General features: G+C 45.2%; 1 protein-coding gene across 4 annotated transcripts in view; it reads left to right on the forward strand.

Annotated features, from left to right (window-relative positions):
- LRRC27 (leucine rich repeat containing 27) overlaps nucleotides 1–20,867 on the forward strand; it is an 87,436-nt gene extending 66,569 nt beyond the window's left edge. For 3 of the 4 annotated variants that reach the window (XM_056529849.1, XM_056529850.1, XM_056529851.1), the window contains exon 11: nucleotides 17,520–20,867. In XM_056529849.1, coding sequence (XP_056385824.1) covers nucleotides 17,520–17,660 — 141 coding nt within the window. In that variant the 3' untranslated portion in view covers nucleotides 17,661–20,867. The remainder of the gene's footprint in view (nucleotides 1–17,519) is intronic. The other variant, XR_008846212.1, reaches the window with a different exon arrangement.
- The last annotated feature ends 6,877 nt before the right edge of the window (nucleotides 20,868–27,744 follow it).

Here is a 27,744-nt window from a genome sequence, read left to right on the forward strand (position 1 = left end):
CAGCAGCAGCGTGTATATTAGCTTTGAAGCTCGGAGGAAAACACTAGAGCCACGTCTCCAGGTGCAGCAACTCCAAGGAAAGGCGGATATCCGGCTCCCAATGAAGGAGTAAAATCCAGCTTTAATGAAGAAATTGTTAAAAACATACAGGTGGAAAATAATGAAAAAACTACAAAATGTAAAAGCACAAATGAAACGGCGACACGTTTCGACTTGTCAACAAGTCTTATTCATGGCACGAATAAGACTTGTTGACAAGTCGAAACGTGTCAAGGTTTCGTTTATGCTTTTACTTTTTGTTGTTTTTTCATTATTTTCCACCTGTATGTTTTTAACGATTTTTTCATTAAAGTTGAATCTTACTCATTCATTGGGAGCCGGATATCCGCCTTTCCTTGGAGCTAGGTCTGGCAGTATTGGGACTGTTGGACCACTGGGTCATTCCTCCTATGGGCCCAGGTGTTAGGCACCCACTAAATCAGGTGGCTGTGAAGATTCAAATTGGCTTATACATATTGATCAAAATGTATGCTAACTACCTAATGTTGCTGGTTAAAAGAGTACTCCGGAGGAAAAAAAAAATATTTTTAAATCAACTGGTGCCAGAAAGTTATAAAAATGTTAAGCCTTCCAGTACTTATCAGTTGCTGTACACTACAGAGGAAGTTGAGTTGTTCTTTTTAGTCTGACCACAGTGCTCTCTACTGACACCTCTGTCCATGTCAGGAACTGTCCAGAGCAGGAGAGGTTTGCTCCTGCTCTGGACAGTTCCTGACATGAACAGAGGTGTCAGCAGAGAGCACTGTGGTCAGACTGGAAAGAACTACACAACTTCCTCTGGAGCATACAGCATCTGTATAGAAGTAATTTAGTTATCTGTATAGCTATCTGGCACAATTTGATGTGAAAACTTCTTTTTTCCTCCAGAGTACCACTTTAAAATTGTGCTAAAGAGCAATAGATTAACATGTGCCACCATGTGTTTCTTTTTAAATTTTTGATATATATATTTTTTGCTGCAACTTTCATGAATTTTAATAAAAAATCTTTCCCTTTATACTGTACATGGCTTTGCAAATTAAAGTGTAAAGAGGAAAGACGTAGCTCATGCTGGGAGGTAAACTTACTGAGTCAACTGTACAACGCCTACCAAGTGCCATGCATGTGTCCTGTTCACCCGAAAATGGCTTGTGCACAGAACTCACTAGGTGTCGAACGGTTCCCTCGGCAACTATACCACCCAGTGCGAGCTGCGCCTCCCTGCACGAATCTTTGCAGAATGATGGGCTATGTTCCCTAACTACGCCTAACATCCCCCCCCCCCTTCCAAGCTTTAAAAAGCTCTGTATCTTGCCTTTATTCTCGCTCATCTCCCAGCAAGAGAAAGTGGGCGTTTCCCAGCAGGCATGATATCACTGAAGCCTGCTGGGGGACCACTTCTGCCCTCACATGGTTGCAATTCTGTGATAAATAGAAGACCTCAAGCTCTGTGCATCTTTCAGTCTGTGCATCTTTCAGTAAGGCTCTATGTACGTTTCAGTGAGGCTTCTTGCAGCTTTTAGTCTCTACAGCTTTCAGTGAGGCTCTATGCATGTTTCAGGGAGACTCTGTGTAGCTTTCAGTCTGTGCAGCTTTTAATCTGTGCAGCTCTCAGTGAGGCTCTTTGCCGCTGTCAAACAAACTCAGTGCTTAGAAACACTTCCTGAGTTTGGTCTCCTGCCATTACAAGCAGGAGACCAAAATCTGAGATTTTGATCAGACGGAATGTGTTCTGGCCAAGAAGGGAGACCCCTGGTGGTCAGAAGTATTTAGCAGAAAAACTAACATAAAACGTTCATTTTTTTTTTATTTTATTTTATTTTTTTAATGGAAGCAAATTACAAAATTTATTTATTTTGCATAAGGAATTAAATATTAAACATCATGTTTAATGAAAGTGCCCATTTAAATTGTGCCAGATGTATCAACATGGCTGGGGCTTATATATCTTGTGCAATTTAAGCCTGTCCATCTAAGTTTGCACTTCTGTTCTATATTTATTTTATTTTTTTGCTTTCTTTAGACCGACTGAAAGTGCCAAAGTTTTGGTGCATTTGTCGTACAGCAGCACAACATTGTCCATGCACCCCCTTTTTCCCAATAAGCCCTGCCCCCTTGCCCCTTCTTATTGGTGTAGTTTGCTTTAAAAATGTATCTTAGTTGCTGTGTGGCACAATTCTGGTGCAGCAGCCTTTGGAAATGACTCTGCATGAAATTATTTCAGCTCTGGAGAGTTTTGAATTTAAAAAAGCTGTCACTTACAATCAGTATAGTATAAGTAATGCAGTATATTGTTACTTAATGGTCTATTCACACTTACAGTATCCAGGGCTGGATTAAGAGCATCATGGGCCAGCTGAGTTGCAGCCATTTGTGGGTTGCAGTGCGACTCAATTTACTTACATTATGTGCGGCATGTACGATACACAGTATGACATAGGTAGGTAGCTAGGTAAGTAGCTTGCTAGGTAGGTTGTTACCTAACTAGGTAGACAGCTAGGTAGATAGCTAGGTAGATTCTTGTAGGAGAACCGCACTCTCCCCTGCTGGTCCAACCCAGGCAGGGTCCCCAAAATGTAAGAAAAAATGCAGCAGCACTCCGTGGTAGATGAAAAAGTGGAGTTAGGCTTTATTCATCAAGTGAAGTACACAACGTTTTGACCGTCTCACATGGTCTTTGTCAAGGCTTTTGAGACGGTCGAAACGTCGTGACTTCACTTGATAAATAAAGCCTAACTCCACTTTTTCATCTACCATGGAGTACTGCTGCATTTTTTCTTATAGGTAGCTAGGTAGATATGTAGGTAGATATCACTCACATCCCCTACCCACAATGCCGAGGCCCAGCTGCCCCATGTGCTTGGCCCCTGGCACGGACCTCTTTAGGTCCTGCAGATGATTGCTGATGCCATCCTACCCACAAATGATAGGGCTGGTTGTAGAGCAGGGAGCGCTAGGAAGGCTCTGGTCCTTCCTTCCATGCTGCTGGCCACTTCTCCACTGTGCTGCCTGTGTCCGAGAATGAAATGCTGCCCCCGCTATAAAAATTTAACCAAGCAAAATGCCCCCACATCCATTATTTTCTATCATTTAAGGGGTACTCCACCCCTAAACCTCTTATCCCCTATCCAAAGCAAAGGGAATAACATGTCTGATCGCTGGGGTCTAGCCACTGGGACCCCCGCAATCTCCGGTGTGGCGTCCCAGTTATCCGGTGTACGGTTCAAACTCTGCTCCGTGCCAGATGATGGGCGACCACAGCCGTCACACCCTTTCCATTCATGTCTATGGGAGGAGGCTTGACCACTATGTACTAGCCATCATGTCCCCTCACATAGACATGAATAGAGGGAGTGTGGTGTGGCATCACGAACACAGAAGCTCCAAGCTTCCGTGTTCATAACACAATGGTGCCGGCCCGGAGATCCCTGGGGGTCCCAACGGCAGACTCCCTGCAATCAGACATCTTATCTCCTATCCTTTGGGTAGGGGATAAGATGTCTAGGGGCAGAGTACCCCTTTAAATAGACTTGTAACACTTGGGGCCCCCAGACCAAGTAAAGCAAGGACCCCCTGTGAGACTCCATCCCTAGTACACTTCTCTGCCCTGCCCCTTTTACACCCAAACACAATATGTTAACATAGGTAAGATAACCTCAGTAAACAAGGAGGAATCCTATCACTGTTACTGACCAAATCCTGTATACTGAGATCATCAATATTACCAATAATACCTGTATGCAAGGAAAACTTCAAAGATGTTTGTAAAATAATTGAAAAATATATCCCAATGGGAGATAATGATAGCCAATACATCAAAGTATTTGAGCATGGCTATAAATTTATTTCCAAAAGGGCACGAACAGTAGGTCAAACTATTTCTCCCAGTTGGTTTTGTTCAGAGGCTAAAAAAGAAACCGACTTGGTTAAATACTTAATAGAACTATAAGTGTGGACTTATGAAAAATACGATGACCTTTACGTCCTCTATAACAAAACAAACATTTAACATAAAAGAATACATTAAAGGGGAACTCCGGTGGAAAACTATTTTATATATATATATTTTTTTTTTTTCAAATCGACTGGTGCCAGAAAGTTAAACAGATTTGTAAATTACTTCTATTAAAAAATCTTAGTCCTTCCAGTACTTATTAGCTGCTGTATTCTCCAGACGAAGTCGTATAGTTCTTTTCTGTCTGACCACACTGCTCTCTGCTGACACTCTTTTTATTAGAAAAATACAAAACTTATCAAATACAAAACACAAAGCAAGCTTAACCAGCTATAACATAAATAAGAAATACTCTAGAACCAAAAACAAAACCTCATAAACAAAACCCTGCCTAACCGGCCAGCCCAGCTTTACTAAGATACTAAAATACTAAGATATTAAAATATGCCCAAAATATCTAATCAAACACTCACACACTTACCGAAAATGAACATAAGAAAAATAAATAAATAAATAAAATAGCACAACTTGGCTTGTCAAAATATAAACATAAAAGTTATCATTATCCGACTATAACTCAAAACCATCCATACTTGGGAACACGCAACAAGAAAACTAAACAGAAACGTAGCAAGCACACCTCAAAAAAAATATAAAAAAATAAAAAATAAAAAAAACTATTATATATTTTTTTTACTTTTTTTTAATATTTTTTCTTTTTTTTTAAATGTTTTATATATTTTTTTATCTTTATACATATATATATATATATATATATATATATATATATACATACATATATATATACACAAACAAAAACAATAACAGTAATAATAATAATAATAATCATCAAAATAATCATATCACACATACATTCACTTAAAAAACGTCCAAATTAACTGGATCCTCTATCCGGGACTAATGAAAATACCAAAGAAAACATAAAACAGACCAAATAACTGAAATAAACTAAATAAACCACATATCAACACAGCAACTGGTCCAGCTACCATAACGCTGAAACAATATGAAACAATATAGATATAACACAATATAGGTACAAAATTACTAAATATACTATATAAATAAAATATAATATAAACAAAATATATGCACTACAGAAAACACCTACAAAATCAATAGAAAACCCTAGGAAAAACCCTACACTAAAACTGTACCCTCACCCACACCACCCCTCCTGTACATGGGTCAGAGTCCATACCGTTCTTACAGTTCACAAAGTCCAGTCCTTAACTGACCCATGTCAGGTCCCCCAAAGATGAACACCACCACCCACAAGCACACCCTCCCCACCTAGCACTCCTCCCAACCAACTTATACACAAACTTATACACACTGAACCACAACCCACTTTAGGCCCAAGTTTGGTCGCCTGTAAGCCCTTCATACCATATCAGCTTAAAAACAAAACAAAAAAACTAGCGTGCACATGCATTAGCCCACCACCAGGGAGAAGGATGGCAGACTTCATACATTCAAAATAATTTTACACTCTTTCCCTAACTCCCCCTACAATTCTCCCTAATCCTATCCCTTCATTCAAACTAACCCTGTTCTCATCCTATCTCTGTCCCTCTGACACTGTCCCTAACCAAAATAAAGGTACTCTACCTAAAAGGTCTAGTACCTAGGGCACATCAAAGGAAAACCCTCTCCATAGGAGAGAAGCCCTACTGGTACCAAGACTGCCATGCTCCAAAGAGCTGATCTTCCCAAGGTCACCGGTGATGTTCCTACAGACCTCCACCTCGGAGAGGATTTTCTGTTGGGTCGACACTAAACACCGTGCATTCCACGTGTAGTACCTAACCACTAAACTGACTAAGAATAAAGTGCCCCGATCTCGGCCACCCAGGTTCCTGAATGCCCCATAAGCCCACTCCTGACAGGTAAGGCCGGCAAGTTGACTCCAGCCGATGGAAGCGCCCACCCTGTTGTAAACTCCTATATTAACCCCTTAAGGACCGGAGGTTTTTCCGTTTTTGCATTTTCGTTTTTTGCTCCTTGCCTTTAAAAAATCATAACTCTTTCAAATTTACACCTAAAAATCCATATGATGGCTTATTTTTTGCGCCACCAATTCTACTTTGTAATGACGTCAGTCATTTTGCCCAAAAATCTATGGTGAAGCGGGAAAAAAAATCATTGTGCAACAAAATTGAAAAAAAAACGCTGTTTTGTAACTTTTGGGGGCTTCCGTTTCTACGTAGTACATTTTTCGGTAAAAATGACACCTGATATGTATTCTGTAGGTCCATACGATTAAAATGATACCCTACTTATATAGGTTTGATTTTGTCGGACTTCTGGAAAAAATCATAACTACATGCAGGAAAATTAATACGTTTAAAATTGTCATCTTCTGACCCCTATAACTTTTTTATTTTTCCGTGTATGGGGCGGTATGAGCACTCATTTTTTGCGACGTGATCTGAAGTTTTTAACGGTACCAAAAATGCACTATTTTGGACTTTGGAATTTTTTTGCGCGCACGCCATTGACCGAGCGGTTTAATTAATGATATATTTTTATAATTCGGACATTTCCGCACGCGGTGATACCACATATGTTTATTTTTATTTTTATTTACACTGTGTTTTTTTTTTTATTGGAAAAGGGGGGTGATTCAAACTTTTAATAGGGGAGGAGTTAAATGATCTTTATTCACTTTTTTTTTTCACTTTTTTTTTGCAGTGTTATAGGTCCCATAGGGACCTATAACACTGCACACACTGATCTTCTATGTTGATCACTGGTTTCTCATAAGAAACCAGTGATCAACGATTCTGCCGGATGACTGCTCATGCCTGGATCTCAGGCACTGAGCAGTCATTCGGCGATCGGACAGCGAGGAGGCAGGTAGGGGCCCTCCCGCTGTCCTGTCAGCTGTTCGGGATGCCGCGATTAGCCGCGGCTATCCCGAACAGCCCGACTGAGCTAGCCGGGAACTTTCACTTTTAGCCGCGCGGCTCAGCTTTGAGCGCGCGGCTAAAGGGTTAATAGCGCGCGGCGCCGCGATCGGCGCTGCGCGCTATTAGAGGCGGGTCCCGGCTTCACTATGACGCCGGGCCCGCCATGATATGACGCGGGGTTACTGTGTAACCCCGCGTTATATCAGAAGAGCAGGACCAAGGACGTACCGGTACGTCCTTGGTCCTTAAGGGGTTAAAGGGACAATGAAGCAGGAAATGGTCCATGCTTTCCAGCATGTCCCCACACTCTTCTCGGGGACATCCCCGGTCATCAGAGTTCCTACACTTCAAATTGTCCCTCACATATAGCTTCCCCTGAAAGCAGCGCCAGGCCAAGTCCCAAAACTTCTGGGGGATCCTTTTCATGTTTAAAAGGTACAACCCCACCCTCAGATCCTGACCTGGGCAGTCCCTGAGCGCCAGAGGCTTCTGGAAGTGGGTCAACAGAACCCGTTTGTCAAGGAACTGCCTTGACTGGGTCCTGATCTCCCACACTCCCAGACCCCACCGACGTATCGCCTTCAGAGTCGGGGTAGCGTAAGCCGGAAGATATCCATGGGGCGTACGGAGGTCCTTCACTTGCCCTCCTGTCTCCCATTCCTGGAAGAAAGGCCGAAACCATTCCCTACAGGAGAGTACCCACGGAGAAGCCCTCTCTGACCAGAGGTTTGAGATGTTAGCTTTCAAGAAGGTGTTGGTTAAGAACACCACAGGGTTTACCATAGATAAACCCCCTAGTCTCCTCGTGCGGTACGTAACCTCCCTCTTGACTAGGTTCATCCTGTTTCCCCATAACAGTTGGAAAAACAGGCTGTAGACCCTAGTGTAGTAAGCCTCTGGCAGGATACATACGCTGCCCAGATAGATAAACAAGGGGAGCAGGTACGATTTGATCAGGTGTACCCTTTCCCTGAGGGTCATAGACCAACCCTTCCACTGGTCCACCTTCTGAGTGGCATCCTGGAGCTTACCATCCCAGTTTTTGGTGGGATAATCATCCTGGCCGAATATGATGCCCAACACTTTTGCTGACTCTTGGGGCCCTGGAAGGGTGTCCGGGAGATCAAACGTGGGATCTCCCCCTCCCAGCCAGAGACTCTCACACTTATCCCGGTTGATCTTAGACCCGGATGCCTCCGAGTAGCGGTCCACCTCTGACATCACCACATCGACCTCCTCTCGCGAGGACACGAAAATGGTGACATCGTCAGCGTACGCCACCACTCTCTGGGCGACATCCAGCTCCGCCAGGCTCATCCCGGCTCCCGCCAACGGCCCACAATCTACCCTCCGGACGAAGGGATCGATTGCGAACACGTATAAAAGCGGGCTCAAAGGACAACCCTGACGGACTCCGGACCCCACCTCAAAAGAGCGGCCAGACCAACCGTTCACCAGTGGGAAACTCTCTGCCCCTGCATACAAGATCTTAAGCCAATTAACAAAAGTACTCGGTAAGCCATATCTCAGGAGGACGGACCAGAGGTACTCGTGGTTCACCCGATCAAACGCTTTGGCCTGATCCAGGGACAGCAAGTACCCCTTCCAGAAACCCGCACTACTCCTCTCCACTGCCTCCCTGACACTAAGGACCGCACTTAAGGTGCTTCGGCCTGGAACAGAGCAGTGCTGAGCTCCCGAAAGGAGCCGGGGTGCAAACTTCACCAGCCGATTAAACAGTATCTTGGCCAGAAGCTTCCTGTCCGTATTGAGAAGAGCTATGGGCCTCCAATTCTCAATACAGCTGGGATCTTTACCCTTTGATAGAAGAATCAGGGCTGACCTCCTCATTGACTTCGGCAGAGTGCCCGAGGAGAGACACTCATTGAATACCTCAGTCAAGAGGGGAGCTAAAGACTCCTTAAAGGTCCTGTACCACTCGGATGTTAAGCCATCCGGACCTGGCGACTTCTTAGGGGCGAGCCCCTCGATCGCCAGTCTCACTTCCTCTTCCCTGATTCCTTCTGCCAAAACATCAAGAGAGGGGTCTACCCCTGGCTCAGGAATGGTTTCAGCCAGGAAAGCCGACATCTTGTCTCGATCTAGATCCTTCCTCCCCAAGAGGTGCGAGTAGAAGGATCTGACGACCTCCAAGATCCCTGATCTGGACCGATTCAGAGATCCTGTACTATCAATCAGTCCTGAAATGACTTTACTACTCACTGACATCTTACAGTTTCTGTAAGGGTCGGGCGAGCGGTACTTCCCGAAATCCCTCTCAAAAACCAAAGATGCGTGCCTATCGTACTGACACCTCATCAGCAAGGATTTCACTCTGGAGATATCCTCTCGGCTACCTCCAGTCGAGACAAGGAGCTCGAGTTTCCTCCTCAGACCCTGATACAGGCGATACCTGTTCAGGGACCTGAGGCTCGAGAGCTGGCGGAAGAACCCCGCAACCCGCTTCTTGAATATCTCCCACCACTCTGACTTACTACTACATAGGCCCAGTAAAGGTACCTGACTGAAGAAAATCCTCAAAGGACTGTCTTATCTCCGCTTCCTCCAGGAGGGACGAATTCAGCTTCCAATAACCTTTTCCCATCCGGGGGGTCTCTGAAACATTCAGGGAAAACAAAATCATACAGTGGTCGGAGAACTCCACCTCAACCACGGACACTGCGGAAGAGACGGCTTCCTCCTTTAAGTAAAACCTATCTATCCTAGACCTGCGACTACCTTGATGATAGGTGAAACCCGTGTGGCCTGAGGGGCTCCGGATGTGGGCGTCCTCCAGGCGAGCTTCTCTAGCTATGCTAATCAGTGCCACACTATCGCAAGTCAGCGGACCATTGGAGCCTCTCCTATCTTGGGACCTCGTGACATTATTGAAGTCCCCTCCAAAGATCACTTGCCGACTCGTAAAAAGAAAGGGCTTAATCCTCATAAAGAGATCTTTACGGCCCCGCTTAGTTTGCGGGGCGTAGATGTTAATGAGCCGGAGCTCTTGTCCCTTCATGAAGACATCTAAGATCAGGCACCTCCCCATTTCTAACTCAATAACCCGTCTGCATTCAACAGGAGCGGTAAAAAGGACCGCCACCCCACTATACGGCTCAGCCGCAAGAGACCAGTGGGAGGGACCGCGCCTCCACTCTCTTCTGGCTTTTACCAGGGAGGCTAGATCTGACAACCTGGTCTCTTGCAGATACAAAATGTCGGCTTCAACACGGCCGAGAAAATCAAAGGCTGCGAATCTAGCCGTATCAGACTTTATGCTGGCACAGTTAATAGATGCCAGCGTCAGTGGGGTGAGTGCTGCCATCCTGGGTGATTGAGTTAGATGGCCTCACCCCTTAAACCTTCTTCCTCTCCTTCCCTCCACCCCCATCTGAATCGGAGGAAGACCCTTTGCCTCTTTTTAAACTCAGGGATATATCCATCCCAGGATCTTTACCTCCAACATCTGGTGTTACCTCTCCCCCTGAGGAAACTGCCCCAGAGGAAGGAGGCTCGGCACCTCCTGGAGGCCGCACTGCCTCCGGATCCTCGAGAAGAGGAGGGGAGATGGTATCCCCAAGGGCCTCATATCGATTTGAAAGGACGATCAGAGGGTCAGAGACTGAGTTGTTCCTTCTATGGTCTGAGGCTACAACTGAAGAGGAGGACGGCGCTGCCTTACTCTTACCCTTCTTCCTCCTCTTCTTCTTTTCCTGGCCACCATTTACTGTCTGCCCCTCCTTCTCCTCCTCATCCACAGTTTCGGATTCAGAGGCATGACTGGAGGAAGGAGCATCTTGACCTTCTTCCCTACGCAGTCTCCCTATCTCCTCATCCAGTTCGGCCCCACCCAAAGCCTCAGAGTTATTCTGACCTCCTTCTGAGCCAGTGTCTGGAGTGGGACCCCGAGCTACCCCTGGCACCTGGGCATTCTCAAGGGCCCTCTCCAACCTGCGCTTCTCCTCTCGCCTCCGCATAGAGGGGGTCTTATGTTTTTCCTTCACTGGCTTTGGTGCCCCCTCTCCTCCACTAGTCCCCTCCCCAGCTGGGGCAACCGTTAGGCTCTCCCCAGCCGGGGCGGTCACAGTGTTGGAGAACGAGCGTGGACACCGGCTGAACGGGTGACCTAAGTCACCACACAAGTTACACCGAATCTGCCCACAGGTGGCCGCCAGATGACCCACCCCACAGCAGAGGGCCCATATCTGCTGAGTGCAGTTGGCACTAAAGTGGTTTGGGTCACCACACCTGTGACACAGCCTCGGCTGCCCCTGGTAGAAGATCTGAATCCTGTCGCTTCCCAGAAAGGCGGCCGAAGGGATGTGGGTGACCGTGTTCCCTGAACGCCTGAGACGAACGGAAAACGTCCAGGCCCCAGACCATATATTGTGCTCGTCAAAGTTTTTCCGGGGGACGTCCGTCACCTCCCCGTACCTGCCCAGCCAGGTCATAATGTCATAACAAGAAAGTGACTCGTTACGGCTCAAAACTGTCACTTTCTTTACCATACTCTGGCGAGATACCGCTTTTACAGCGAAATCTCGCCATACGGGCTCGTTTTTCATCAGCTCATAATTAGACCAAAAGAGATCTAGTCCTTCCGGCCTAACAAAGCTGACGTCAAACTCGGAGGAGCCGAAGGGGTGAATCAGGGCAAAGATGTCCCCAGCCCTGAAACCCATCTGGAAAAGAAGCTCCACCACCTTGCCCCTTTGGGGGCACGCATCTTCGCCTTTCCAGACCAAACGGGCCACATTCCTGCGACCTACCTCCTGCCCGTGTGTCTGGAGGGACCATACGGTCTCCCCATTCCTTTCTCGGAACGCTCCCAGACCATGTCTCTTCACCCAAAAAGACAGGTCCATCTCCTTTCCCTCTACCTGGAGCGTCCTTTCTCCTCTCTTTAGTGCCTCCAGGAGGCGCCGTTGCAACTGACCTTCACCAGATGCAGGAGGTAAAGATCCTACTGAACCCCCAGCCGCCACACTTGCATAACTCCTGACGACCGGGGGGCAGCCGGACCAGACACCGTCCCTACATCCCCGCCTAGGCCACCTGTACTGCCACAAAAGCCACTCTTATTCCTACCATCCACACCACTACTACTACTCTCATTCACACCACTACTCCTCCCATCTGCACCACTACCACTCCTCTCATTTACACCACTACCACCCCTCATATTCACTCCACTATCACCACTCTTAATGACTTCACTGCCACTCCTCCCGATCACTCCACTACCACTCCTCCCATCTGCACCACTACCACTCCTCTCATTCACTCCACTATCACCACTCTCATTCACACCACTACCACTCCTCCCATCTGCACCACTACCACTCCTCCCATCTGCACCACTACCACTGCCACATACACCCCTCTCATCCACAGCACTACCACTCCCATCTTTCACACACCTTGTATTAACATTGCTTTTATTGACAGTATTTTTGGGATCAGCAGCTGCTTCACCCACTACCACTGGGCTGGCCTGGACATGCTTTAGCTTGGCCTTTTTGTACATTCTCAGGTCACCGGCGGCTGCCATTGGCGCTGACTCCTCCTCCATTCGAGATGTCACCGCCGACATCACCTCCCGAAGCTGAGGCTGCCCCTCCAGGCGCACCTCCACCACTCCTCCTGCCACTGATGTGCAGGGACTCCCCTCTCTCACAGGGGAGATCCCTGCAGTGCCTGCGCCACACACTGCGCCCAACCGCACGGGCTCAGCAGCAGGTTCTGACACCTGGACGCTCCCCCCCCTCTCAGGGGAGTGCCCCGCAGCACCGACACTACTAGCAGCGCCCAGGGGACCGCCCCCCGAGAAGAAGATCTCACCACACACCTCAGGCGCCTGGACACTCCCCCCCCTCTCAGGGAAGTGCCCCGCAGGGCTAGTAACATTGCCCACAATACTCGGGGAACCGCTCCCCTTGCAAACTGCCGCATAACTATTGCCCACTATTAGCCCGTCCTGCTCTTCCCTACCAGCAGGACGCGTGACTGTAGCACCCGCGGCCATGTTGGATGCAGCACTGTACCCCCCGTGCTGGTCCCGTTCCACAGCAGAAGCGGGATCTGGCAGGGTGGGGGGCCCAGCAGCCTGAACCAACTTTTCAGGTGGCCCAGACTGCTGGATAGGAGAGAAAACAAACTTTATCTGCTCCTCAGCCTTTTTCTTCTTCTTCTTTTTCTTCCTCTTCCTCTCCTCAGGGCCCAGGTCCTGGCCAAAACTGAAATTTTCCAGACGGGTGGGTGACTCCTGCATCACTATGGCCCGCAGGAGCCCCCCACAGACCAGTCCACTGTCACCGCCATCATTACTGTCACTTTCCTCAGAGGTGGCTGGTAAGGCGACTTGGGCAGGGTTGATGTAATCCGCACTCGGGGTGACAGAGGTCTTAGGGGTACACGGGGTATCACACACATCCCCCTCACTCTCATCACCCTCACTGCCGCCATCTCCCTCACCACCTTCCTCCATCTTCTCCTCCATAACACACAAGCACTCTTCCTCCCCCTGACTATCCTCTTCCTCCTTCACAGGGGTCCGCATGGTTTTATAGCGGTCTTCATTCTTTAATTTTTCTTTAAACATGCCTGCTCCCTCTACAATCATCATTCAGGCTCTCACCACCTCATGCTCCTCTGCCTTCAGCTCACACACCCTGGCAGCAAACTTAGCCCTCATAGCCTTGGCAGAGTTATCTGTTTGGTAGCGGGCAAACTTCAGGTCTTCCCTTATGATTTTCAGCTTTTTCCCCAGCTGCTCATATTCTACAAGATTTGCCTGCATGCGGGAACCGAAAGTAGCTAGTGACTCCCTGGGACCCTTCACCCCCCATTGCTGGGGTTCCATAGTATCAGACACAGTCCCCGAAGACATAACCATAAGCTTCTTACCGGACGCCTTGCGGTTTCCAGCGAAGGACGGGGGAGTGGGCTCCACATTACTGCGGAGCCTGCTGGATCTTCTCACCCTGTCCTGGGAATTGGCCGTAGCTCTCTCACTCCCACCCCCCTCCGGCCTAGTTCGGTGGAAGTCTGGGGCTCCATAGCAGGAGGCTCTCCCAAGGAAGCTGCCACCCTCCTGGGGAAAAGGCTGTAGGAAACACTGCTTCAATCCTCTCTCTCTGGAAAACTCTGGAAGTCAGACACACCCAACAGCTGCTGTGTTCCACAGGAAGTGCTCTCTGCTGACACCTCTGTCTGTGTCAGGAACTGTCCAGAGCAGGAAAGGTTTGCTATGGGGATTTGCTCCTACTATGGACAGTTCCTGACAAGACAGTGGTGTCAATACGGAGCACTGTGGTCAGACAGAAAAGATCTACTCAACTTCCTCTGCAGTATAAAGCAGCTGATAATTACTGGAAGTATTAAGATTTTTTTATAGAAGTAATTTACAAATCTGTTAAACTTTCTGGAGCCAGTTGATATGAAATTTTTTTTTTCCACCGGAGTACCCCTTTAACTGCAATCCAGTGAATGTGATTAATCTTCTGACGTGTGAAACTTGTTTGATACAATATGTGGGGTGAAGAGATGTAGCAACAGCAATCCTCCAGCTCATTGTGTATCCTGCCCACAGCCCAGACCGTGCTATGGCAAGCACCAAACTGAGCAAGGAAAAGTAGGAATGTCCAGCGCGGTTAAAGTGCAAAAATCTTTGTCTTTATTAATTAAAAGCCAGCATTACAGGAAGAAAAATTACGCGTTTCAAGTGCCAATCTGCACCCTCAATCATACATGAATGATTAAGGGGGAAGATTGGCACTTAAAATGTGTAACTTTTCTTCCTGTAATGCTGGCTTTTAATTAATAAAGGGGAGGTGAGGATTAGGAAGCATTTATCGGATATCCCCCATTTTCACTCAAGACACGTGTCTATGGCCACAAGACACTGTGCAGAAGTGCATGTTGATTTTCCACAATTAATAATAACTTACTCTGAAAGTGTTTTAGATTATTATCATGTTGGGATATTGTAGTGTAATATATCCATATTAAACAAGCTTATATGTAAATACATTAGTCTGACGTTTTTTTTCTTTTCTTTGTATATTCTCTTTACATTTCATGTAGGCTTTAATAAATAAATATATTGTATTTCACATAGCAAGAGATTGGACAACAGGTCCATTAACTATATAGTTCAGCACACCTCTGAGATTCCGCTATATGCAGCCCTTTAAAATATGTTGGAAAGTCCCTTTAATTAGAGGGTATTTTGTTGTTATATAGGCTATGCGTATTCCTTCTGTTTTTGGAAGGCAATAGCGATACTCAGAGAAGGGGATCAAATGGGGTTTTATCAGTAATGTTATGTGCATATATATGTATATATGGTTTTTAACTCAATTTATGTAGGGGAAGTGAGTGGGTTAACTCCCAGGTGTTTTACCTGTTTGGAGATCCCAAACCCTCCTATAAAAAGGATTCACTTATGTTTGTTTTTTGTATGACTAAGGCCACATACTGTGGCGATTCGCGTCACCTGTGCATCTTCATGTTTTCTTTATTAAATCAAAATAGCGCTGCACATTCCATTTGCATGCACTACTTAGCTAGGTAGATTGCTAGATAGGTTGTTGGGTGGATAGATAGCCAGATAGCTAGCTAGATAAGTAGACAGCCAGGTGGGTGGGTAGGTAGGCAGCCAGGTAGGTACATTGGGGATCAAAAGTTTGGGCACCCCAGGTAAAAAAAATTATTAATGTACATAAAGAAGCCAAGGAAAGATGGAAAAATCTCCAAAAGGCATCAAATTACAGATTAGACATTCTTATAATATGTCAACAAAAGTTAGATTTTATTTCCATCATTTACACTTTCAAAATAAAAGAAAACAAAAAAATGGTGTCTGCAAAAGTTTGGGCACCCTGCAGAATTTATAGCATGCACTGCCCCCTTTGCAAAGCTGAGACCTGCCAGTGTCATGGATTGTTCTCAATCATCATCTGGGAAGACCAGGTGATGTCAATCTCAAAGGTTTTAAATGCCCAGAGTCATCTGACCTTGCCCCAACAATCAGCACCATGGGTTCTTCTAAGCAGTTATCTAGAAATCTGAAACTGAAAATAGCTGATGCTCGCAAAGCTGGAGAAGGCTATAAGAAGATAGTAAAACGTTTTCAGATGTCAATATCCTCTGTTCAGAATGTAATTAAGAAATGGCAGTCATCAGGAACAGTGGAAGTTAAAGCAAGATCTGGAAGACCAAGAAAAATATCAGAACAGCTCGCAGTATTGTGAGAAAAACAATTCAAAACCCACGTTTGACTGCACAATCCCTCCAGAAAGATCTGGCAGACACTGGAGTTGTTGTACACTATTCCACTATAAAGAGATACTTGTACAAATATGGTCTTCATGGAAAAGTCATCAGAAGAAAACCTCTTCTACATCCTCACCACAAAAATCAGCATTTGCACTTTGCAAATGAACATATAGACAAGCCTGATGATTTTTGGAAACAAGTTCTGTGGACCGATGAGGTTAAAATTGAACTTTTTGGCGGGAATGAGCAAAGGTACGTTTGGAGAAGAAGGGGAACATAATTTAATGAAAAGAATCTCTGTCCAACTGTTAAGCATGGGGGAGGATCAATCATGCTTTGGGGTTGTATTGCAGGCAGTGGCACAGGGAACATCTCTCGAGTAGAAGGAAAAATGGATTCAATAAAATTTCAGCAAATTTTGGATGCTAACTTGATGCCATCTGTGAAAAAGCTGAAGTTAAAGAGAGGCTTCTACAAATGGATAATGATGCTAAACACACCTCGAATTCCATGGGGGATTACATCAAGAGGTGTAAACTGAAGGTTTTGCCATGGCCTTCACAATCTCCTGACCTCAACATAATTGAAAATCTATGGATAGACCTTAAAAGAGCAGTGCGTGACAGACAGCCCAGAAATCTCAAAGAACTGGAAGACTTTTGTTAGGAAGAATGGGCAAAGATACCTCAAACAAGAATTGAAAGACTCTTGGCTGGCTACAAAAAGCGTTTACAAGCTGTGATACTTGCCAAAGGGGGCAGTACAAGATATTAACTCTGCAGGGTGCCCAAACTTTTGCAGACACCATTTTTTGGTTTTCTGTTATTTTGAAAGTGTAAATGATGGAAATAAAATCTAACTTTTGTTGACATATTATAAGAATGTCTAATCTGTAATTTGAGGATGATAGGTGAAGTGAATACCATTGATTTTTATACAATGGCTCCTGTCACGGAGTGGGATATCTTAGTCGGCAAGTAAACAGTCAGTTCCTCAAGTTGATTTGTTCAAAGCAGGAAAAAAGGCAAGTGTAGGGATCTCAGTGACTTTTACATTGACCAAATTGTGATGGCTACATGACTTGGCCAGAGTATCTCCAGAGTGGCCGGTCTTGTGGGTGTTCTGAATTGGTATCTGTGATCTGAACAGGCAAGTATGGTGGTCACTGAGAGAGGAAGCAAAGTCATTTATTACCAGATAGGAAAGGGCAGTATACAGGAAAATGATTGCAATAATGTTATGTAGCGTCTTATATCTATTACATGTCACATGCTGGTTTAGGCTTTAACCAACATTCGTGTCTGTATTTAAAGGCTTCGTTGCTTCAAGCAGAAATGTTACAGCGAAAACGAGAACAAGATGCAGCAATGGAATATCGATTCACCGCCTTCACAGGGGATATTTCCACGCAATCAACAGGAGGACCTCAGAACATCTGTGCAACCACATTGTGAAAAACTTTATATACTTTTTGAGACTAAATCCTGATTGAAATTTTCTACCGACAGCGAAACTGCACAAAGTTATCCTTTACAGACCTGTTATATGGATCAGATCTAAAAATGAAGGGGTTTAATACTTGTCTTTTCCGCAGTATTTATAGGTATGAAATTATTTATTATACAAGGTGATTCAAAAAGGATAAAGCATAATGGACCATAGTCTTTGCTCCTGCTCATTCCACAGATAACTTTTACTTGGGTGAGTCCCTCATGTGCTCAATAAGGACACATGGTTTTTCTCAGTCCCCAATTCTTCTTTTATGACAATTGACTTTCCCCCTGAGGTAAAAGGTCGCCTCATCGCTGAGCAGAAACCTGTTAGCTGCGCTGACCTCCAGTTATACACCCCTGCGACTTCATTCTGTGGAGATACATCAAGGCCCCCCCATCCACAGGATCTGAACAACCAGAAGTAACATAACTGACACAGTGGAGTCCATATACGAGGAGATTCTGGCCGTGTCTGGACAGAACTGACACGCCCAGAACTGACACGCCCAGAACTGACACGCCCAGAACTGACACGCCCTGAACTGACACGCCTAGAACTGACACGCCTAGAACTGACATGCCCAGAACTAACACGCCCAGAACTGACACGCCCAGAACTGACACGCCTAGAACTGACACGCCCAGAACTGACACGCCTAGACCTCTGCCATGTCACCAATGGAAATCATTCCCGAGGCTATCATTTTGTACCATCCTTATTGAAGCGCCCTGTATTTGTTTGCATCTCAGACCTGTCAGCTCAGCTAGTAAATATTTGTATTCCTCTTAAAATACCAGTTCTAGAACATTTCAGGCTGTGCTGTTCCTCCGTTATTTCTTTCTGTAAATATAAAGAGGTGCTGAGTGTTACTAGCTGTGTCTGTACCCTGAAAGCAACAAATAGACAGTTTCAGAATGAGTAAGAACACCAATGTTCAAAGGACAACAGAACGCACAGTTGTTTTATGGGCAATGACTAAATCAATAAACCGGACATATAGAGAGCTGACAGCTCCACTTTAAGGGTTAATTCACACACAGGATCCGATAAGGCTTTGGAGTTCCAAAATCCGGAATTGTGGATCTGCAACTGCAGATTTTACAACTACTGATCCTCACATGGGGATCAGCAACTTCATATCTACAGTATCTAATGTGGGTCTGTGAATACCCCTAAGGGTAGGGTCACGCGAGATGGTGACCTGACCCTTAGTGTGCCTCCAGCTGTCCCCCCCCCCCCCCCCCTGCTCACAGTGGCAATCCGCCGCTCCGAGCAGTCACACAGGGTGAATTGCTGTGCGCTCTCACAGTGTACTCACAGACATGTGCAGCGGTGCGGCCACGATGTCTGAGTACACTGCGCATGCGCGCGGCGTCTTCTACAGCGATTTGCCCTGTGTGACTGTGCAGATTGCCACTGTGAGGGGAGGGGTGCTTTGGGGAAGCTGGAGGCACACTAAGGGTCGGGTCACCAGCAGGTCCCCTGCTTAAAATACACTGTGGATCCATGTCGTGTGACCCTACCCTATATAGGTATTCTGGGATCCAAACTGTGGCCCTCCAGATGTTGCAATACTTATGGCAGTGTTTCCCAACCAGGGTGCCTCCAGGTGTTGCAAGACTACAACTTCCAGCATACCTGGACAGCAAAAGGCTGTCCAGGCATGCTGGGAGTTGTAGTTTTGCAACATCTAGAGGCACTCTGGTTTGGAAACACTGACTTATGGCCTTAAAAAAGTCAACTAGTGCTAAACTTGGGCCATTTCTCACAAGCAAATGTTGGCTTTGTGAGACTAAAAAGCATGGTGGGCAGCACTGAGTCCCATTTAACCCCTAGAGGATAAATTATGTAAATGTACGTCATGGTGCCCTGGTACTTAACGCACGCAGCCTGACATACATTTTCTTCATTCACATGTCCGGCATTAACAATTTAGATGCCGTGATCATTTAGGGGACACTCATCGGACCACCCACAGCGCGACTGCGAGGGCCTGATGAGTGAAGATGGCAGCTGGAGGTCTCTTACTCTCCTTGGTGCCACTCTCCAGGGATCTTCTTTTATGGTCTGCAGGCAGGCAGGCTGTACAAGTAGATTTCCGATTTTTCGAATCAGTGTAGCACTGGACAGTATATAGATGTATATAGAGAAGAGGCTGAATATGTAATGCATAGGGGAAGATTATGTAGGTAATCTGGTATTGTTAGACATCTCATGGCAAAGCTTACTGCGTAGTTACAGGGGGCGCTGTCATCTTGTGCCACAAGCAAGTACAAGTCATTGACTAGTTGTTATACCCAAGAGGCAGATTAGGATCAACTACTAGTCCCAGAAGTCTAGGGCAGTGGTCTCCAAACTGTGGACCTCCAGCTGTTGCAAAACTACAACTCCCAGCATGCCCGGACAGCCGTTGGCTGTCCGGGCATGCTGGGATTTGTAATTTTGCAACAGCTGAAGGTCCACAGTTTGGAGACCTAGGAAATAGGGTAACAGGTGCATACAAATAATAAGAACCCTTTATACAGCACACATAGATTCCTCAGTGCTGTACACTTAAATTGGTCCCTGTCCCCATTGGGGCTCACAATCTGTCAGTATGTTTTTGAAGTGTGGGAGGAAACCTACGCAAACATGGAGAGAACATTGCAGATGTTGTGCTTGACGGTATTTAAACCCACGACCCCAGTGCTGCAAGGAAACAGTGCTAACCACTGAGCCACCATGCTGTCCCTACAAATAGTCCCAGAAAATAGTCCCAATAAAAGTGAAAAAAAATGATAAGCATGTGTTTTTATTTTTAAGTTTTTTGTACTTGATGTGTTTGAAAGGTATTGTCTATATTATAATAAATGACTCAAAATTCCTTAACAATGTATCCGGATTGCCTGCCAGAAATGTTAATGCTTCCTTATGTTTCAGGAAAGAGATCAGACCAGGTCACATTTTTAGGTCCGATCCTTTGTAATTCGTGTTGAAGGTCTGTATATCTAATGGTCTTCTCTCAAACCTTCTCACTTCCCTTTATGCAGCTTCAGATGAAAACTTCATGACCACCTGCAGCCACCACTAGAGGGAGTTTGTTGCATACAGATGTATACAGTTCCCATTAAGCGCCTGTACACACTTAATGGAATAAATAATTGTTAAGCAAAAGTTCTACTGGGATGTTGCAGTTTGTGGGTCTAATTTGAGACCAAATTACCATTCAACGGAGCTTAAAAACACAAAAAATATCTCCATATAGCTTCATATAAAATTGGGAACCCATAGCCGTAAACACCCAATGCGACTCATTGGGTACCTTTTTATGGCTTTGTACACCGTGAAGGTGCCATGTTGTAGCCATATTAATGGGGCTTAAAAGGGGAACTCTTCCCCTAGACATCTCATCCCCTATCCAAAGGATACCCCCATAGGCATGAATGGTGGGGACGTGGTGTGACATCACAAGGGGGCGTGTTGTGGCGTGACGCCGTGACCACGGGCACCAGCCCAAGCATTCTGAACATAATGTTCAGAATGTCGGGTGCTGCACGGAGATCGTGGTGGGTCCCAGAGGCCGGACCCCCCCCACAATCAGACATCTTATCCCTTATCCATTGTATAGGGGATAAGATCTCTAGGGGCAGAATACCCCTTTAAAGCAAATGCATAATCATTGCATATATAACATATACATGGCATATTTAGTCAGTTTCCCGGATCCCTATAACATATGGTAATGTGAATTTGGTTTAGTAGAACCTTGGCGGAGGTTGTGGTGTTGTCTCTATAAATACTTTACAATCACGTAAATAAATGTAGCATTTTCTTTTCTCAGGACTTGCTCAACTATCACTTATGTCATACTGGGTATGTGGAGCATGCAGACAAGGTAAACCACACCTTTGTATGAACATCACCTCATACTTGTTTACAACCTATCTGAAATTAGCTCGAAACCTTAAAGAGATATACCTAACAAGAGAGTGAATTGCAAACAGGTATCCTGAACTGACTCAATGGTGCCCACATCATTAATAGGGTGCCCCTTCACGCTACTTACACAATACAGCAGGGTGGATAGGCACAGTAAAGGACTTAGTAGTCCAAGGGGGTGCACCAGCTTCAGGGGGTTCAGGTAATCCAACGTAAATGTTCAAGGAAACGGCACTCCAAATAAAATAAATAAAATGTGTGTATTTATTCACAAATCTAGCAAGGTGCAACTTTTTATCCTACAATTTGCATCTTTCTCAAGCTTTGTCTTACGCAATAAAGGTGCAGGGCGTAACAAAGTAAAAAAACAAAACAAAAAAAACAGTATGGAGGTCTGGGAAAAGATAAGGGCACAAAAGGGTTAACAAGCAACTGAAAAGTAATAGGAGCACAAACAGGGAATACACAAACAAATGTATAATCAGGGTCAAACAAGCCAGGTTGTTTGCAATAGAGTAGTCAGGAAACAGGCCAAGAATATACACAAGGTATACAAGAGAATAGCGAGCCAGAGACAAGGAAAGTTCCTTTTATCACAGGCAGCTTAAAGGGGTACTCTGGTGGAAAACAATTATTTTCAAATCAACCAGTACCAGAAAGTTAAACAGATTTGTAAATTACTTCTATATAAAAATCTTAATCCTTCCAGTATTTATCAGCTGCTGTATGCTCCAGAGGAAGTTATTTTCTTTTTGAATTTCTTTTCTGTCTGACCACAGTGCTCTCTGTTGACACCTCTGTCCATGTCAGGAACTGTCAAGGACAGGAGAGGTTTGTTATGGGGATTTGTTCCTGCTCTGGACAATTCCTGACATGGACAGAGGTGTCAGTAGAGAACACTGTGCCCAGACAGAAGATAACAACTCAACTTCCTCTGTAGTATACAGCAGCTGAAAAGTACTGGAAGGATTAAGATTTTTTAATAGAAGTAATTTACAAATCTAAATGAGCTAGTACACCTTGTTCACACAGGTGTGGTGCTGTGCGGCGTCCGTTGCTGCCGCGGCGCCGTGTCTGCGGAGAGGTGCGGCCCATAGACTGGTTTGAGTGGCATTGGGGCCGCTCTGCCAGTGGGTCGTTCCCCCCGCCGCCCAGTGCTACGCCATTTTATGCTAGGGACGTTAGGGACCCACTCTAAATAGGTGGCCTTGACGTGGCGAGTGGGCTTGTACTTTTTGATCAAAAATGTATACTTACAACCTGTTAGTTTTTGATATTATGCTGAGAAGCAATCAGATCATTATACAAGATTGTAGACGTGCACCATGTCTGTTTTCTACCCGAATTCATAATTTACAAATCTGTTTAACTTTCTGGAGCCAATTGATATGGGAAAAAAAGGTTTTCCACTTTAAAGGGGTTTTTAGAGTCTTAGTGAAAAAAATAAATAAATAAATAAACAAGCAGGAAATGTTATAAAATAACCCCCTCGAAGACTCTATTTATTTTGGTCTGTCTCAATAATGGAAGCCAGGAGGCTATGCTGTATATGTGTTACAAAGAACCCCAATTGCGTCCAACAGAACCCTATTGGCCTCATCCTTCATAGCATCTTATTATAGATGTGTGTTGTATTTATTTGTAGGACAGGCCAATCTAGTTTCAGGTAAGAATACAGTACTGTACTATATGTCGGCACATGGAGTGCCCACTGGTTCATAATTCACAGCAGTAGGGATGCCATGTGCCACTATACAAGGTCCATAGACATGGTTTTGCTATGTACTTGAGGCCTAAGTCTAATATGTTATCTTTATTTTGGTTCTTAGATACAATGTTTGGGAGATCTACAAGACCTTCTGCAAAGTTCAGGATTCTGTTACCAGCTTATCCTCTAAAGGGCATGTACAGTAGTTTCCTTGGCATTAGCAGTGGGTCACTCGAGGCAATGAGCTTTGATTAGTTTCTATGGGAGTTTGACAGGATTATCTAGAAAGCTGCCAATAGTTTAATGCCCAAAGGGTTCATGGCTTTATCATGAAGTGTGCCTGGACTGTGTGCAGCCCTTGTTAGTGGTGCATGTTCATTGTGTGTCCACCATATGGGAGGCATGTGTTCGGTGTATGGGTGGCATGTGCGCTGTATGTGGGGGGATAGCAAAAAAAAAAAGAGAACTAAACGCCTCATATACAAATGGCACAATCAATAATGAACATAATATAACAGTATTCTTTATAGTACAAAAATATCCAAGGCAAACAAATAAAAACCCTTAAAGGGTACCTTTCATCAAAAAAACTTTTGATATATTATAGATTAATGTATGCAGAATAACTTTCCAATTGCATGTTATTAAAAAATATGCTTCTTTCTATTTAATTTTCCGATTTGAAAAAATGACCACTAGGGGTCTCCCTACCAGTCCTGGCCGCAAGCCCTTTATATAGATTTTAGACTCATACCAGAGTCCTAAATCTCAGACTGCAGCCGGGACACAGACAAGCTCGGCACTGCATCCTGCCTGTCAATCAGACAGGCAGGAGCCAGCACTGTGCTCATAGCCCAGCAGGGCATACCTCTGACTCTGCCTTACTGCATGCCCTCATTCATTTTACTATCTGAGCTCAGATCTTTCTTTTCTATGCACATGCAGTTGTAAACAAAGAGGAGAAGATTCAGAGCTGCCGGCTGCTGTGTTCACAGCCTTTATGCTGGGCCATGCCCCCCTTCCTCCCTCACACTAGGACAGAGGAAGAGGGGGGTTTGAATGAAATGAAACACAGGGATAGTGTCAGTGAGAGTCAGGGACAGATTGGGGGGGGGGGGGGGGATTAGGTAGAGTTTAGATCATGATAGGTACTCTTTAAAAAGCCTAGTTGGTAGTTGAGCAACCCTACCACTAGTGGGGGCTAAAAAGTGCACCCAACATGCAAATAATTGAACACTTACAAGAGAACTCCACTGGTATGACCTGAATTATACAATATGGTCTACTGGTATGACCTGAATTATACAATATGGTCTACTGGTATGACCTGAATTATACGATATGGTCTACTGGTATGACCCTCTTACAAATCAGAAAATATGTAGCTGATATGCTTATAAACAGTGAACCCGTAGTCAGAACATACAATAGCTTGAATAATCCTCAGTCTCTAAAATAACTCGCAGTAGGTAATATAGAGGTACACCAGTGAATAAGAGTAACAATGCTGGGATGTAGTTGGTGCATGTGTATCATGTGTTGACTGGTACATATACCCAAAGGCATTTGTTTGGGTCAGAGTGCCTAGGTTTGGTGCCAAGTGTGTGTATAAGCCACTCTATGGAGATTTGCCTTTTCCTATAGTACGGTATGTCAGTATGACATCATTTTACATTATCTATATGCCTAGTGCGAGCTTTTGTGCTCACCCTACTACACCTGGCACATCAGGAGGTAATGGCGCTGAAAGCTGGATGCACACGGTATTGGCAGGGTTAGCTGATCAGTCACCCATTAAACCAGTTGTGTGGACAGAATCTCAGAGTAATGTTCCGTGTAGTAGGGCGTGGCAGACGTGCGGCAACAAAAACACATTTGTCATTCCTCAGTTTCTCCCAAATACCTTTTCCTAATAAAAACATTTAGGTGAAATGAGTGTCTTGCAATATACCTGCTGGCAGGAAGTTGATCTATTATAGCAGTGTTAACCAACCAGGGTGTCTTCAGCTTTCCGGGCATGATGGGAGTTGTAGTTTTGCAACAGCTAAAGGCACCCTGGTTGGGAAACACTGCATTATAATACACTTCTCAAAAAAATAAAGGGAACACTTAAACAACACAATGTAACTGAAAGTCAATCACATGTCTGTGAAATCACACTGTCCACTCAGGAAGCAACACGGATTGACAATTAATTTCACATGATGTTGTGCAAATGGAACAGACAACAGGGGAAAATTATAGGCAATTAGCAAGACACCCCCAATAATGGAATGGTTCTGCAGGTGGTGACCAAAGACCACTTCTCAGTTCCTATGCTTCTTGGCTGATGTTTTGGTCACTTTTGAATGCTGGCGGTGCTTTCACTCTAGTGGTAGCATGAGACAGAGTCTACAGCCCACACAAGTGGCTCAGGTAGTGCAGCTCATCCAGGATGACACATCAATGCGAGCTGTGGCAAGAAGGTTTGCTGTGCCTGTCAGCGTAGTGTCCAGAGCATGGAGGCGCTACCAGGAGACAGCCAAGTACATCAGGAGATGTGGAGGAGGCCGTAGGAGGGCAACAACCCAGCAGCAGGACCTCTACCTCTGCCTTTGTGCAAGGAGGAGCACTGCCAGAGCCCTGCAAAATGACCTCCAGCAGGCCACAAATGTGCATGTATCTACTCAAACGGTCAGAAACAGACTCCATGAGGGTGGTATGAGGGACCGAAGTCCACAGGTGGGGGTTGTGCTTACAGCCCAACACCGGGCAGTACGTTGGCATTTGCCAGAGAAAACCAAGAATGGAAAATTCGCCACTGGTGCCCTTTGCTCTTCACAGATGAAAGCAGGTTCACACTGAGCACATGTGACAGACGTGACAGAGTCTGGAAACGCTGTGGAGAACGTTCTGCTGCCTGCAACTTCCTCCACCATGACCGGTTTGGTGAAGGGTCAGTAATGGTGTGGGGTGGCATTTCTTTGGGGACCGCACAGCCCTCCATGTGCTTGCCAGAGGTAGCCTGACTGCCATTAGGTACCGAGATGAGATCCTCAGACCCCTTGTGAGACCATATGCTGGGGCGGTTGGCCCTGGGTTCATCCTAATGCAAGACAATGCTAGACCTCATGTGGCTGGAGTGTGTCAGCAGTTCCTGCAAGAGGAAGGCATTGATGCTATGGACTGGCCCGCCCGTTCCCCAGACCTAAATCCGATTATGCACATCTGGGACATCATGTCTTTTCCATCCACCAATGCCACGATGCACCACAGACTGTCCAGGAGTTGGTGGATGCTTTAGTCCAGGTCTGGGAGGACATCCCTCAGGAGACCATCCTCCACCTCATCAGGAGCATGCCCAGGCATTGTAGGAAGGTCATACGGGCACGTGGAGGCCACACACACTACTGAGCCTCATTGTGACTTGTTTTAAGGACATAACATCAAAGTTGGATCAGCCTGTAGTGTGGTTTTCCACTTTGATTTTGAGTGTGACTCCATATCCAGACCTCCATGGGTTGTTACATTTGATTTCCATTGATAATTTTTATGTGATTTTGTTGTCAGAACATTCAACTATGTAAAGACGAAAGTATTTCATACGATTAGTTCATTCATTCAGATCTAGGATGTGTTATCTTAGTGTTCCCTTTATTTTTTTTGAGCAGTATATTAGTCAGGTGAAGTTCAAGACGGTGGTCTCCAAACTGTGGACCTCCAGCTATTTCAGAACTACAACTCCCAGCATGCCCGGCATGCTGGGAGTTGTAGTTTTGCAACACTTAGCAGTCCAAGGACAAACCTTGAACGAATGTCATGTTTCTACAGTTTTTTAGCATAGATCACAAAAGATAATTCCACATAATATGGGTGCATATTTCTTTCCATAACACAGCTATAATATCTGGACCTTCTGAGGTTCATCTGGACAGAATTAAAGGGGTACTCTAGAGGTTTCTTGTAAGTTCCCTGCATGAGTCCCATTCATCAGAAAAAGGCCCATTCACAGAACTCGCTGGGTGTCATACCATTGTCTTGGCAGCTGTAGCACCCAGCATCATCTGCTTCTCTCCACACCAAAGTGTGTAGATTGGGCAGGAGGGCAGCGTTGGACACTTTACCTCATGTCATCCACATTTTGCTTACACTATTTTTCACAAACAGGAATTAAAAAAAAACATTACTCAGACAAGTCTAAGAAAGGTAGAAAAAAAATTAAGTTATTAGTATGTATGTGTATTAAAGGGGTTATCCAGGCAAAAACTTTTTTTTATATATATCAACTGGCTCCGGAAAGTTAAACAGATTTGTAAATTACTTCTATTAAAAAATCTTAATCCTTCCAATAGTTATTAGCTTCTGAAGTTTTCTGTCTAACTGCTCAATGATGATGTCACGTCCCGGGAGCTGTGCATGATGGGAAAATTTCCCCATAG

Source organism: Hyla sarda, chromosome 7 (assembly GCF_029499605.1).
Source record: "Hyla sarda isolate aHylSar1 chromosome 7, aHylSar1.hap1, whole genome shotgun sequence".
In the NCBI taxonomy this organism is placed as follows: Eukaryota; Metazoa; Chordata; class Amphibia; order Anura; family Hylidae; genus Hyla; species Hyla sarda.